Here is a 12541-nt window from a genome sequence, read left to right on the forward strand (position 1 = left end):
AATTAAGCTCTTTTAAGTGAAGGAACATTTGATATATAAATATATATATATTGGAGTGGAAGTTGTTGGGAACAGAACATAATTTCTTATAGAACACAGCAAAAGTTTAGGAGTTTAATAAAGGTGAATTTTTACCACTGATTCCTCACATGCTTGTCCTTGGGCAGTGAAAAAAAAAACTGGCTTTACCTTCACATTGTAGAGCACAGCGTCGACATAATAATAATAATAATAATAATAATAATTTGTTACATTTATATAGCGCTTTTCTAGGTACTCAAAGCGCTTTACATGGAAGGGGGAAATCTCCTCAACCACCACCAATGTGCAGCATCCACCACATGATGCTGTCCAGTATCCACAGGAATCATCTGCAGTGTTTGAGATTCAAGTTTTCCCTGGTGTCTGTGCGCGTAATAAGTGGGTGGGCAATATGCTAATGTTTCGTCTTGATGTCACAATGAATCAACTCAACGAAACGTTTGAAAAACAATTTGTTTAATTGACCCTGAGTCGACTCTTACATTTGAAAGACAATAACTTTATATATGTTTTCATTCACTTAGAGCTGTGTTACACACTACATGAAAGGTCATTTTGAAAAATTTATAATAGGGGTCCTTTAATGTATGTAGTGTTACTCACATATGAGAGACTTAGTTCATTTGACAGGTTTTTTATCAACATTGTGAAAATAAATTCTTTAAGGATAAATTGTGATTTTTTTTTTAATACAGTAATTCAATGTATTAACTTTAATCTATTTATGTTATAGTTCAGTTCATCAGAAGAGATCAGAGCCAGAGCCCAGCTGTGTGTCTATGAGGAGTGACGCGTCTAAGCATAATATAATACATTTTAAGAGTGAAGATACACAGACTGATCTCAGGTATTACATTTCTATAAAAATATAATTATAATATGGCATTTTATATTATCAGAACCTTATCAGTAATCTGTTCGAAAAGATATAAACAATGTACAAGAATAATGTTTTAATGTAATATTTTAATGCATACAGTATACTGTAGTGTTGCTCACAGAGAGAAATCTGTGAAATAACTAATTTCAATGTACAATTTTTGTAATAACAGTGTAAATTAAATAACCATGAAGAGTGTTAAATGGATATGTAATATGTTGAATATGGCAAATATGTTTAACTTTGAACTCTGTTATAGTTCAGTTCGTCAGAAGAGATCAGAACCAGAGCCCAGCTGTGTGTCTATGATTCGGCCAGTAGATTTTAAGAGTGGAGATACACAGACTGATCTCAGGTATTACATATCAACAAAATATATGACTAAAAATAGACATTGTGTTTATTAATACTGTGGTATTTTATTTTACAGCCATGAAGTCCTCAACAGGTTTAGATCAAATCTGATGAAGAGGTTTGAGTGTCTATATGAGGGAACAGCACAGCAGGGAAACCCAACACTCCTGAATGAGATTTACACAGAGCTCTACATCACAGAGAGTGAGAGTGGAGAGATCAGTAATGAACATGAGGTGAGACAGATTGAGACACAATCCAGGAGAGCAGCAACAGAGGACACACCGATCAAATGCAATGACATCTTTAGACCTTTACCTGGACAAGACAAACCCATCAGAACTGTGCTGACAAAGGGAGTCGCTGGCATTGGAAAAACAGTCTCTGTGCAGAAGTTCATCCTGGACTGGGCTGAAGAGAAAGAGAATCAGGACGTCCAGCTCATATTTCCACTTCCTTTCAGAGAGATCAATCTGATGAAGGACAAAACACTCAGTCTTTCAGATCTTCTTCATGTCTTTTTCCCTGAAACTAAAGAAATGGAAATATCCAAAGACAAATATAAAGTGTTGTTCATCTTTGATGGTCTGGACGAGTGTCGTCTGTCTTTGGATTTTCAGAGCGATGTGAGGTTGTGTGATGTAAGTGAATCAGCCTCAGTGGACGAGCTGCTGACGAACCTCATTGTGGGGAATCTGCTTCCCTCTGCTCTCATCTGGATCACCTCCAGACCAGCAGCAGCTGATCTCGTCCCCTCTGAGTGTGTCCATCGAGTGACAGAGGTACGAGGCTTCAATGATCCACAGAAGGAGGAATACTTCAGGAAGAGAATCAGTGATCAGAGTCTGGCCAAGACAATCATCACACACCTGAAGTCATCAAGGAGCCTCTACATCATGTGCCACATCCCAGTGTTCTGCTGGATCTCAGCCGCTGTTCTGGAGAAGATGTTGAGCGAAGCAGAGACTGGAGAGATTCCCAAGACTCTCACTCAGATGTACACACACTTCCTGCTCCTTCAGACCAACATCAAACATGAGAAGGACTTTGAGAAGAATGTGACCGATGAAGACATGATCCTCAAACTGGGGAAACTGGCTTTTCAGCAGCTTGTGAAAGGCAATGTGATCTTCTATGAGGAAGACCTGAGAGAGTGTGGCATTGATGTGACAGAAGCATCAGTTTACTCAGGATTGTGCACTCAGATCTTCAGAGAGGAGTTTGGCTGGTTTCAGGGGAAAGTCTTTTGCTTTGTTCATCTGAGCGTTCAGGAACATCTGGCGGCTCTATATGTGCATCTCTCCTGTACAATCAACAACACCAATGTGTTGGACTCAATCACCAAACAAAGTTTGTTGTCTAAAGTTATGGACTGGTTTATACACTATTCATCAGAACATGTTTCGTTATCTGAGCTGCATCAGAGAGCTGTGGATGAGGCTCTACAGAGTAAAAATGGACATCTGGATCTTTTCCTGCGGTTTCTTCTGGGTCTGTCAGTGGAGTCTCATCAGATTCTCCTACAAAGACTAATGAAACATACAAGTAGATCCGACAGCAATGAGGAAACAGTTGAGTACATTAAGAAGAAGATCAGGATCGTTGACTCTCCAGAGAAATCCATCAATCTGTTCCACTGTCTGAATGAACTGGGTGATCGTTCACTAGTGGAGGAAATACAACAGTATCTGAAATCTGGAAGAATAAAGGAAGCCGAACTCTCTTCATCTCAGTGGTCAGCTGTAGTCTTTGTGTTGTTGACATCAGAGGAGAAGCTGGACAAGTTTGATATGAATTATTTTGTTGAAAGAGACAATAAAACTGAAATACTGAAGGTTCTTCAGAAGCTTCTTCCTGTTATTAAAGAATCCAGATCAGTTCAGTAAGTATCAATCAGAACAATCAGTTCACTGTTAAAACATTAGGAAAATAACAGTTCATAAATCTTCAGTGCTGCAGATGTTGTCTAGAGTTCAGTGGTCAGTATTTGATGTGTTTCCTAAACGATGACAATGTAAAATTCCTTCAGGCATTACAAACAAAGTCAGAAAATGTGTGTATGAATAAATAATTCAGGTTTACTAGTTGAATGTTCTTGCACATAAAGAAGGAATTTAAATATTTTAAATAAATGATAAAGAAATTAAGACCAAGCAAACAACTGGAGAAACAGCTACTTTATCAAGTAGCTCAAATCTCCTAAAAAACATTTGATGTATGGTTTACATAGCAGAGTCGACTCATACATTTAAATTTTACTATTAGAAGGACAATTAAACATTTACTTGATGTTTAGCTTAAAGTTTACTAAAACTTCACATTTAAATTTTACTGTGATATTGACAATTAAGAATCAAATCACTGAGTATGTGAAATTAGTGATGTTTCTCTAGTAAAGTGCAGATTTAATGTGTAGCAATGACTCTTACATAACAAGAATAGCAATGTACAAGACATTTAAGATTATTTACAAGTCATTACTTTTACAAATATTTGGAATGGAATTTAAAAATATATTGATATGAATATTTTTCTATTAATCTGTTGTGCGTATCTATTTTGACATGCTGTTCTGCAGCATGTAATTGGCCATCGGTCCTCTCAGCAGCAAGCCTGGGTTTCCCCCTGCTGCCTTGCGTGCAGAGCGATTTTATTCACACTGCTAGGCAGTCTGGATACCATGGACCAGATTTTCCCCTCAAAAAGGGAACCAATCACAGAACGGGGAGGGAGCAGCAAGACGATGACGACGTCCATGCGACACACCGAAGCAGTTTCTTTATATGGATCCAACATGGCAGCAGACGCGAAGTTACCTTTCGATGCAGCCTTAGATAGTGTCTAAGTAGTTTAGAACGCAAGTTTATTTCGTCTTCTTCCTCGCCGAATTTCTGTCGCTCTACATACGTCATCTGGTATAATTGAAACGATTGGCTATAAGCTACGTACAGGCGCATTTGATAGACATTCGTAGAGCCCAATAAACGGCTCTGGGCATTCGTAAACCATGCCTCAAATACGAGAAAATGAACATGTGGTTCCCAGACCACGTCTCAGTGAGAAAGAGGTCTGACGTTAGCCAGGCTACTCAGCAGCAAGAAAAACAAAACTTTTATTCAATGGATTATGTATAGCCCCGAAAGAGCGCTCCAATGATTTACAATCATTATAAAGCTGTCACTCATCTCAGTTCACATTCTCACAAAGTTCCATTTTAAACAATAAAGTTGTCTACACTGCATAAAGAAAATCTCGTAATTTTGTCTAAGTCATTTTGTTAGTGAGAGGATTTACGAGCGTGAAGAACTCGGCACTGAACAAAAAAGAGATCAGCAAACATGTCTGTGATTGGCTACATTTCTTACCGCTGCAAAAACGCGTTGTAAATAGAAACATTTGACTATTTGATAGTGTTTAAATTATGCTATTTGATTTTCATCTCTCTACAGGTTGAGTAATTGTGGCGTCACAGATGAAGGTTGTGCTGCTCTGACTTCAGCTCTGAGATCAAACCCTGAACACCTGAGAGAACTGAATCTGTCTGGGATTAAAATAGATAAATCAGTGAATCTGCTGTCTGATGTACTACAGAATCCTCACTGTAAACTGGAGAAATTAGAGTAAGATCATATTTGACTCTCACACATGAATCACAATGTAAAGTATATTTGAAGTGTTCAGCCTCTTTCTGCTGCTGTGAGTTCAGATTATTGAGCTGTAAATGATTGAACACATGAGCTGATCCTCAATAACATGGAACTGCAGGACTGAGAGTCACACTGAAATACACACTTTCACACACAATCAACATTTCAGTCTCTTGACTTTAAACAGACTCGAGCTCAACACAGTCAGAACTGATAAAATGAAGAACATGCTGGATTCATTTTTACTGTTAATTATGTTCATTTTTCTGCATTGACAGTTTCTAAAGGATTGTTTTTAATTTTGTGAAATTAAAACACACACACACACACACACTAACTGACACTCCATGCATATTACATAGTACAGATCTAGTAAGTAACAGCTAAACTAGCCTATGTAGTGAATAGTCTCATTTATTAAAGCAGACCAAACACAAGACTGAATTTTAAAGCTGCCGTCGGCAACGTTTTTTTGATCATATTCAGTGAAATCGACACTATAAACCGACAGAACAACATAAATAAGGTGGTTTTAGAAAAAAAACAAGCTTCTAACTCCACCTGGAGCCTGTTATTTGTTTTGCAAAAATCCACCGTTCACGGATCATCGGGTCCAATCAGCGCAGGGGGGTGTGAGATCTGACTGTCAATCACAGGTCGTGCACACGCCACATACAATATCACATGCACACGACATGCCTGAAGTTCGCCTGAAGATTGCATGAAGCATGATGGCGGAGAGAAAATCTACTAACAAGCTTCCAATTCCTCGGTTATTGCTATCTATGGATAGCAATAGGGCATGGTGGCAGGGCAGCCTACCTCCGAGTCCATGGTGTTGATCGATGCTGAAGAGACAGACGCGTTCACAGAAAATCAGGTACACACGAGCATGACCTCGATGGGAGGGTGCTCGCTGGTAGTGGGGGAGGGGCATGAGAGTTGTAAACATTCAAAATTTTGGCTAAGTCTACTCAATCTGCCAGACTTGCCGACTGCAGCTTTAATATAGTGCAAATAAGAGATTATTTTTCCTGATTGAATGATACTTTAGATGTCGTTTGATCATGTTTTGTGACAATTTAGATCTCAATCTAATGATCCATCAAACATATTAATTTGTGCTTTTAAGTTTGAACTTTCTCTTTAATAATGGATGTCATTGTTCTCTACAGGTTGAGGAGTTGTGATCTCACAGATGAAGGTTTTGCTGCTCTGACTTCAGCTCTGGGATCAAACCCTGAACACCTGAGAGAACTGAATCTGTCTGGGAATAAAATAGGAAAATCAGTGAATCTGCTGTCTGATGTACTACAGAATCCTCACTGTAAACTGGAGAAATTAGAGTAAGATCATATTTGACTCTCACACATGAATCACAATGTAAAGTATATTTGAAGTGTTCAGCCTCTTTCTGCTGCTGTGAGTTCAGATTATTGAGCTGTAAATGATTGAACACATGAGCTGATCCTCAATAACATGAAACTGCAGGACTGAGAGTTACACTGAAATACACACTTTCACACACAATCAACATTTCAGTCTCTTGACTTTAAACAGACTCGAGCTCAACACAGTCAGAACTGAGAAATGAAGAACATGCTGGTTCCCTTTCGAAAGGGAACTCACACTGCGTCAAAGCGCTAGGGGAACACCTCAGCGTGACTGATGACTGAAACACTGTATAACCACGACAATCATATTGGCCGGCGTCAGCCATGACGTCATGCTCTAGCGCCTAAAGAACATGTCATCCTCTTTTTCGTCTTCAGGGACTGTTTCACTGACACTGTGAGTAAAACGAAACTATGGTAAACAAGTGCTTTAGGAAGTGTGCAGATCCGTGTGAGAGGTTTCTCACAGCTGGTGACACTAACAACCTTTGCGTGCTTTGTCTGGGTGAAGAGCACACATGCTCTGTTCTCGAGGGGTCAGAGTGCGCGGACTGTGATCATTTCTCATTGAGAACGGTCCGTTCTTGTCTGTCCTTTTTCTCGAGGGAAGAGGGACAGTCATCTTTGCCCCGCGGTTCGGGTCCCGCTCGTGCCGAGGCCGAGAGGAGACTCAGATCGTGGGGATCTCAGAGGGAGCTCGCCAATGAGTTTGAGAGAGGAATGAAGCTCTCAAACTCATCAGAGGTTGACGAGAACGTGCTGTTGGGCGGGGATGCACTCTCTGAAGCATTCTCTGGTCCAACAGCCAATGCTCTATTGGCTTCGAGCCTGGATGAGCAGGATGGGGTTGAAGCAGGTGAAGATACTGAAATTGAGATGGTGGAGGTGATGGAGCGCACCACCGCCAGGCTTGAGTTGCCATGGCAGCCCGTCAGAGGGGAAGCTGCTTGCGGAAGGCTTGATGAGTGCTTTCTCTTGGCCACACCCCACCATCACCAGTGAGCCTTCCATTCCTTCCCGACCACCACGCAGAGGTTGTGAAGGCATGGAAGAACCCGTACTCTTCTCGCATTCACCGCTTCCAACATTCCAACTATTCGAATGTGGAGGGAATGCAAGAGTACGGGTATATGTCGATACCTCCCATTGAGGAGACATTTGCGAGCTATCTCTCACAAGGGGAGACATCGACACTAAGAGCTCCAACCGTGCCATCCAGACCACTTCAGACTAAATCTCGTCTAAATGGCAGGGCATACACGGCGGCAGGTCAGGCTGATAGCTCAGGCCAGACGTGAACGTCCTGACACAAACAGAGAGAGGTAATCGCCTCCTTCCCTGTGCACACCCTCCTTTTCCTCTTTCCCCCTTCGTCCATAACATCAGGCCCAACGAGCTGGACCGATGATGATAATCTATTCTGACGGTCTGCCTCAGGCCTTTGTTGTGTGACCAACCAAAGATCAACCAATCATACTGAGAACATCCCCTGTAGCCCCACAGTGCTGTTAGCAGAGTAGTTGGCACTAGGTGCCTCCTCCAGTTAAAACAAACGTAGACAGACTGTTCCCCCCAACAACAACAAAAAAAGAGTTGAATAATATATGTTTTTATGTTTATATGTTTTATTTACTGGGTTATTCGGCCTCTGTTCCCCTCCTGGATAGGATGGGTTTCCCTTACAGTGTGGTGAGTTTGTTACAGGGCCTCTGTCACTTCTTGTTCACTGAGTTTCTGGTAGCCCAGATCTGAAGTCGGCTAGTATTGCAGTAGTGATGAGCACAGGTAGATAGTTCCCTCCTTGTGGGCTCAGAGGCGTGGTTAGGCTTTCTTCTCACTCCAGAGAGTTATCTGCTGAGGCCTCCGCTCTCTAGAGCTCGACAGAGTGTCTATAAATCTTAAAGGGGACCTATTATGCCCCTTTTCACAAGATGTAAAATAAGTCTCTGATGTCCCCAGAGTGTGTATGTGAAGTTTTAGCTCAAAATACCCAACAGAATTTTATTTACAGCACGTTTAAATCATCATTTTTTGGGTCTGTGAAAAACACACTGTTTTAGTGCTTCTCCTTTAATGCTAATGAGCTGCTGGTTCACAGCACAGGGGGCGGAGCCTAAGCAGCCGCGATCAGAGCCAGAACAGGGAAGATGATAATAATAAAACAGACAGTCACAGTAATGGTGTTCATTTCGACCATAAAAATGCCTACAGAGTCAGAGAATATATGCTGTATGGAGTTGGAACAGGTATAGTTTAGTTTAATTACGATTATAACCTATTTGGCATTGCTTGTATACACTATTAATGCAAGCCTGCTGTAGGACTGAATTGTCTGAATGATGACACAAAATATACTGATGAGTTTAATAAAGTTTACTGTATGTCACACAAAAGATGAAGCATCAGTTTTTCTTCAGAAAATCACTGTTAGAGCGGAGTAAACAGTATAAGAAGTGCATAAGTAACTTACATAAATTTCTGTAGAGTTGAGGGAGCATTTTCTTTGAAAACAAAATGAATCCACCTCGTCTTCAGTGGCTGGCAGATTTCAAGAGTAAATAGAGAGAGCTATGTGAATGAATACATCCAGCTACAACACCTTCAACGCTTGGGAGATGCTTCAACGCTTCTCGTGAGTGCATTGCTGCAGCAATGGCTGATGTGTACAACTCGCAGTGAACTCGATCAGGGCGGGTCTAAGTTATAACGGCAGTGTCAGTCAACACTCGTGGGCGGGGCCTGTGGCTTTAGTGATGTCACTAAAGCCACATTCTGAAAACAGGTCGTTTGGAGAGACTGCTTATGATTTATGGGGATTAAAAAAAAAAGGAGTGAGTGGATTTTTATCACTGTAGGGTGGTTGTGTACACACACTGCCAACACACATTTACAGTATGTCCAAACACCATACAAAAGTGAATTTTGCATAATAGGTCCCCTTTAATGGGGTTTATTTTTCCTAACATAGTTGTTTCTCACAAGTAGGAAAACTAGTTTAAGACCACTTGGGTGCGAGTATGGCAGGCCTCCTCTTCTTAGAGTCTTTTTGTTAAGGCCCCTGCTCCCCATAGCCCTGTGAGGCAGTATATGTCTCTAAATTTGAGACAGTGGTAAAATCACCCCTCTTAGGATGACGTAGTGCTCCCCTAGTTAGCAAGGGTATTTCGTTAGAGTGCTCCATCTCTCAGATAGCCGCAGAGTAAGCCTAGTACTCCCTTGGTTCCTCTGGGTCATTATGCAGAGTACTTCACCTCTGGTTGAGTTGTAGCAGGCCCTCACAAAGCTTGGGCCTCTATACTCCCAGTAGGCAGGTGTGTTAGGGTGACAGGCTCCCAGTGTTAGCCTCTCTTATACAGCCAGGCCGCCCCAAATGCAGACTCCGGTACTCCCCTTAGTTTAGGGTCATCATGCGGTGTACGTCTCTAGCGGCCATATTTCTGGAAATGCACATAAGGATGTCGTAGGCTTCCTCTGATTCTAAGAGTTGTCATGCTGAATCCTCGACCCTCCAGAGTTCCGAGCAGATAAATCTGGTCTCTGCATCGAGAAGAGGCCTCTCTCTTAATTCAGAGAGTTATATTGTAGGCCCTTCGCTTCCTCAGTTCTATGTTGCGCATAGCTAGAGCTTGGCTGATTCTTAAAGGGTATGGTAGGCCTCCTCTCCCTTAGGAGAGTCATTCTGCTGAGGCCTCCATGTTTACAGCTTGTTAGCTACATGTGTCAGGCCTCCTCTCCTTTGAGAGTCATCCTGCTGAGGCCTCCATATATACAGCTTGTTAGCTACATTTGTCAGGTCTCTTCTCTTTCGAGAGTCATCCTGCTAAGGTCTCCATATATGCGGCTTGGTAGAGCGTGGAAAGGGTTCATCCTCATGTCTTGAGTAGTTATTAGACCCGTCGTTCCCTGAGCTCTGGGTTGATGTTCTGAGAAACTCGATGCCGGTGTGAGTCTGGCAGGCCCCTCTTCCTAATAGAGTTATTCTGCTGAGGCCCCCAGGTGAGACTGTAGCTGTATTCTAGCATGTGTTAGGCCTCCTCTCCTTCGAGAGTCGTCCTGCTGAGGCCTCCATGCTTTTCATACAGAAAAGGGCCCTCTCGATAACAGAGAGTTGGTTTTAGGCCCTTTGTCTGAGCGCTGCACTGTGAACTTTTCACATTTTGAGATAAAGTTCTGGAAGAGCCACATTGGTGTAAGTGGGCAGGCCTCCTCTGCTCTTGAGTCATCCTGCTGAGGCCTCCGCTTCCCATAGCACTACTAAGCAGGTTGTTGGCTTCAGCCTTAAGCATGATAGTCTTTCCTGGTATGGGGGTTGACTCTGTCCCCCCGAAAGTAGCAGGCTAGGGCCTATAGTCTCTGGGCCATACTCCCTTAAAGGAACCCCCCTCTGAAAGTCGGGCTGTGGTACCCATGCCCTTGAGCTGGCAAGCCCTTTGTGTGATTCACGGAGTTACCCCCTCGCTTAGCTTGGAGCTCGGGCAGTGGCCGTAGGGAGTAGTGCTACTGTTAGCCTGACGTGTAAGCAGTAAGGGGCTTTAACTTTGAGTTAATGTGTTTGTGCTTGTAGCAGCTATAGTTGCTAAAGCATCCCCTCAGCGTGGCAGCGTGGGTAGATCGTTCCCCCAGCGCTTTGACGCAGTGTGAGTTCCCTTTCGAAAGGGAATGTCTCAGGTTGCGACTTTAACCTATGTTCCCTGAGAACAGGGAACGAGACACTGCGTCTCGCTGCCATGCCTCCGGTCTGCTTGTACAGTCCCTTCAGACGAAGAAATGGATGTTCTCTAGACGCCCTTTTATACTTCCTGGTCGCGCTAAAGCATGACGTCATGGCTGACTCCGGCCAATACGATTTTCGTGGTTATACAGTGTTTCAGTCATCAGTCATGCTGAGGCTTTCCTCTAGTGCTTTGACGCAATGTCTCGTTCCCTGTTCTCAGGGAACATAGATTACGGTCGTAACCTGAGACGATTCATTCGTACTGTCAATTATGTTCATCTTTCTGCATTGACACTTTCTAATTTTTGTAAAATTAACACACACACACACACACACACACACACACTAATTGAAACTCCATACATAGTACAGATCTAGTAAGTAACAGTAAAACTAGCCTGTTGTGAATAGTGTAATTTATTAAAGCAGATTTTGCACAAGACTGAATTTTAATATGGTGCAAATAAGAGATTATTTTTCCTGATTGAATGATACTTTAGATGTTTTATGATCACGTTTTGTGACATTTTAGATCTCAATCTAATGATCCCTCAAACATGTTAATTTGTGCTTTAAGTTTGAACTTTCTCTTTAATAATGGATTCACTGCTACACTGATCTGATCTGAACTGAGAGAGTGAAGTGTGTTTCATTGTTCTCTACAGGTTGAGTCATTGTGGCATCACAGATGAATGTTTTGCTGCTCTGACTTCAGCTCTGGGATCAAACCCTGAACACCTGAGAGAACTGAGTCTGGCATGGAATAAAATAGGAAAATCAGTGAATCTGCTGTCTGATGTACTACAGAATCCTCACTGTAAACTGGAGAAACTGTGGTAAGATCATATTTGACTCTCACACATGAATCACAATGTAACTATTGGATACATCTACTGATGCTATCTAACTCAGTCACCGACTGTAGTGCATGACTGTAGCTTTCAGCCAGGAGAAGATGTCGTCAGGTGGCGCCCAACTTTCACGGGGTGTTTCGACCCTGAACCACAACACTCTCCAGTTGTCGGGTCGGCAGTGGTGGCCAGTCACTGCCCACCTCCTCCTGGCCCCCAGCTCAACTCCTCCCTCCTACTCCAGAGCCAACAAGACGCTCTTTCTGCTGCTTCACCCAACCTACGGACAGCTGCCTTCCTCTCCCGTCCTGCCATACCCAGAGCTGTGAGTGTCTTCCACACAGACTGCGCCGGGAAACCCCTACACCCGACCTCAACCGGGAATAGCCAGGTCTGCCACCCTTTGGCCCTGCACTGCTCAACGAGGTCCTGATACTTGGTGGCTTTCCGCTCATAGGCCTCCTCGCACCCGTCTTCCCACGGGACCGTCAGTTCAATCAAGATTATCTTCCTTGCCTCCTCAGACCACAAGACCATGTCCGGCCTCAGCGGTGTTTGCACAACCTGGGGGAAGACTAGCTTCCTTCCCAGGTCCACCCTCATCTCCCAGGATTGTGCTGCTTGCAAGAGGCTCTTTTTTGTCTTCTTGGGGGCTGGTG

General features: G+C 42.9%; 1 protein-coding gene across 1 annotated transcript in view; it reads left to right on the forward strand.

Moving 5' to 3' along the window:
* LOC311090821 (NACHT, LRR and PYD domains-containing protein 3-like) overlaps positions 1-12541 on the forward strand; it is a 430276-nt gene that overhangs the window by 395288 nt on the left and 22447 nt on the right. The window contains exons 5-10 of the mRNA XM_084126371.1: positions 776-889; positions 1182-1277; positions 1353-3158; positions 4726-4896; positions 6099-6269; positions 11697-11867. Coding sequence (XP_083982497.1) covers positions 776-889; positions 1182-1277; positions 1353-3158; positions 4726-4896; positions 6099-6269; positions 11697-11867 — 2529 coding nt within the window. The remainder of the gene's footprint in view (positions 1-775; positions 890-1181; positions 1278-1352; positions 3159-4725; positions 4897-6098; positions 6270-11696; positions 11868-12541) is intronic.

The sequence above is a fragment of the Abramis brama genome (assembly GCF_963993115.1).
Source record: "Abramis brama genome assembly, chromosome: 10".
Classification (NCBI taxonomy): domain Eukaryota; kingdom Metazoa; phylum Chordata; class Actinopteri; order Cypriniformes; family Leuciscidae; genus Abramis; species Abramis brama.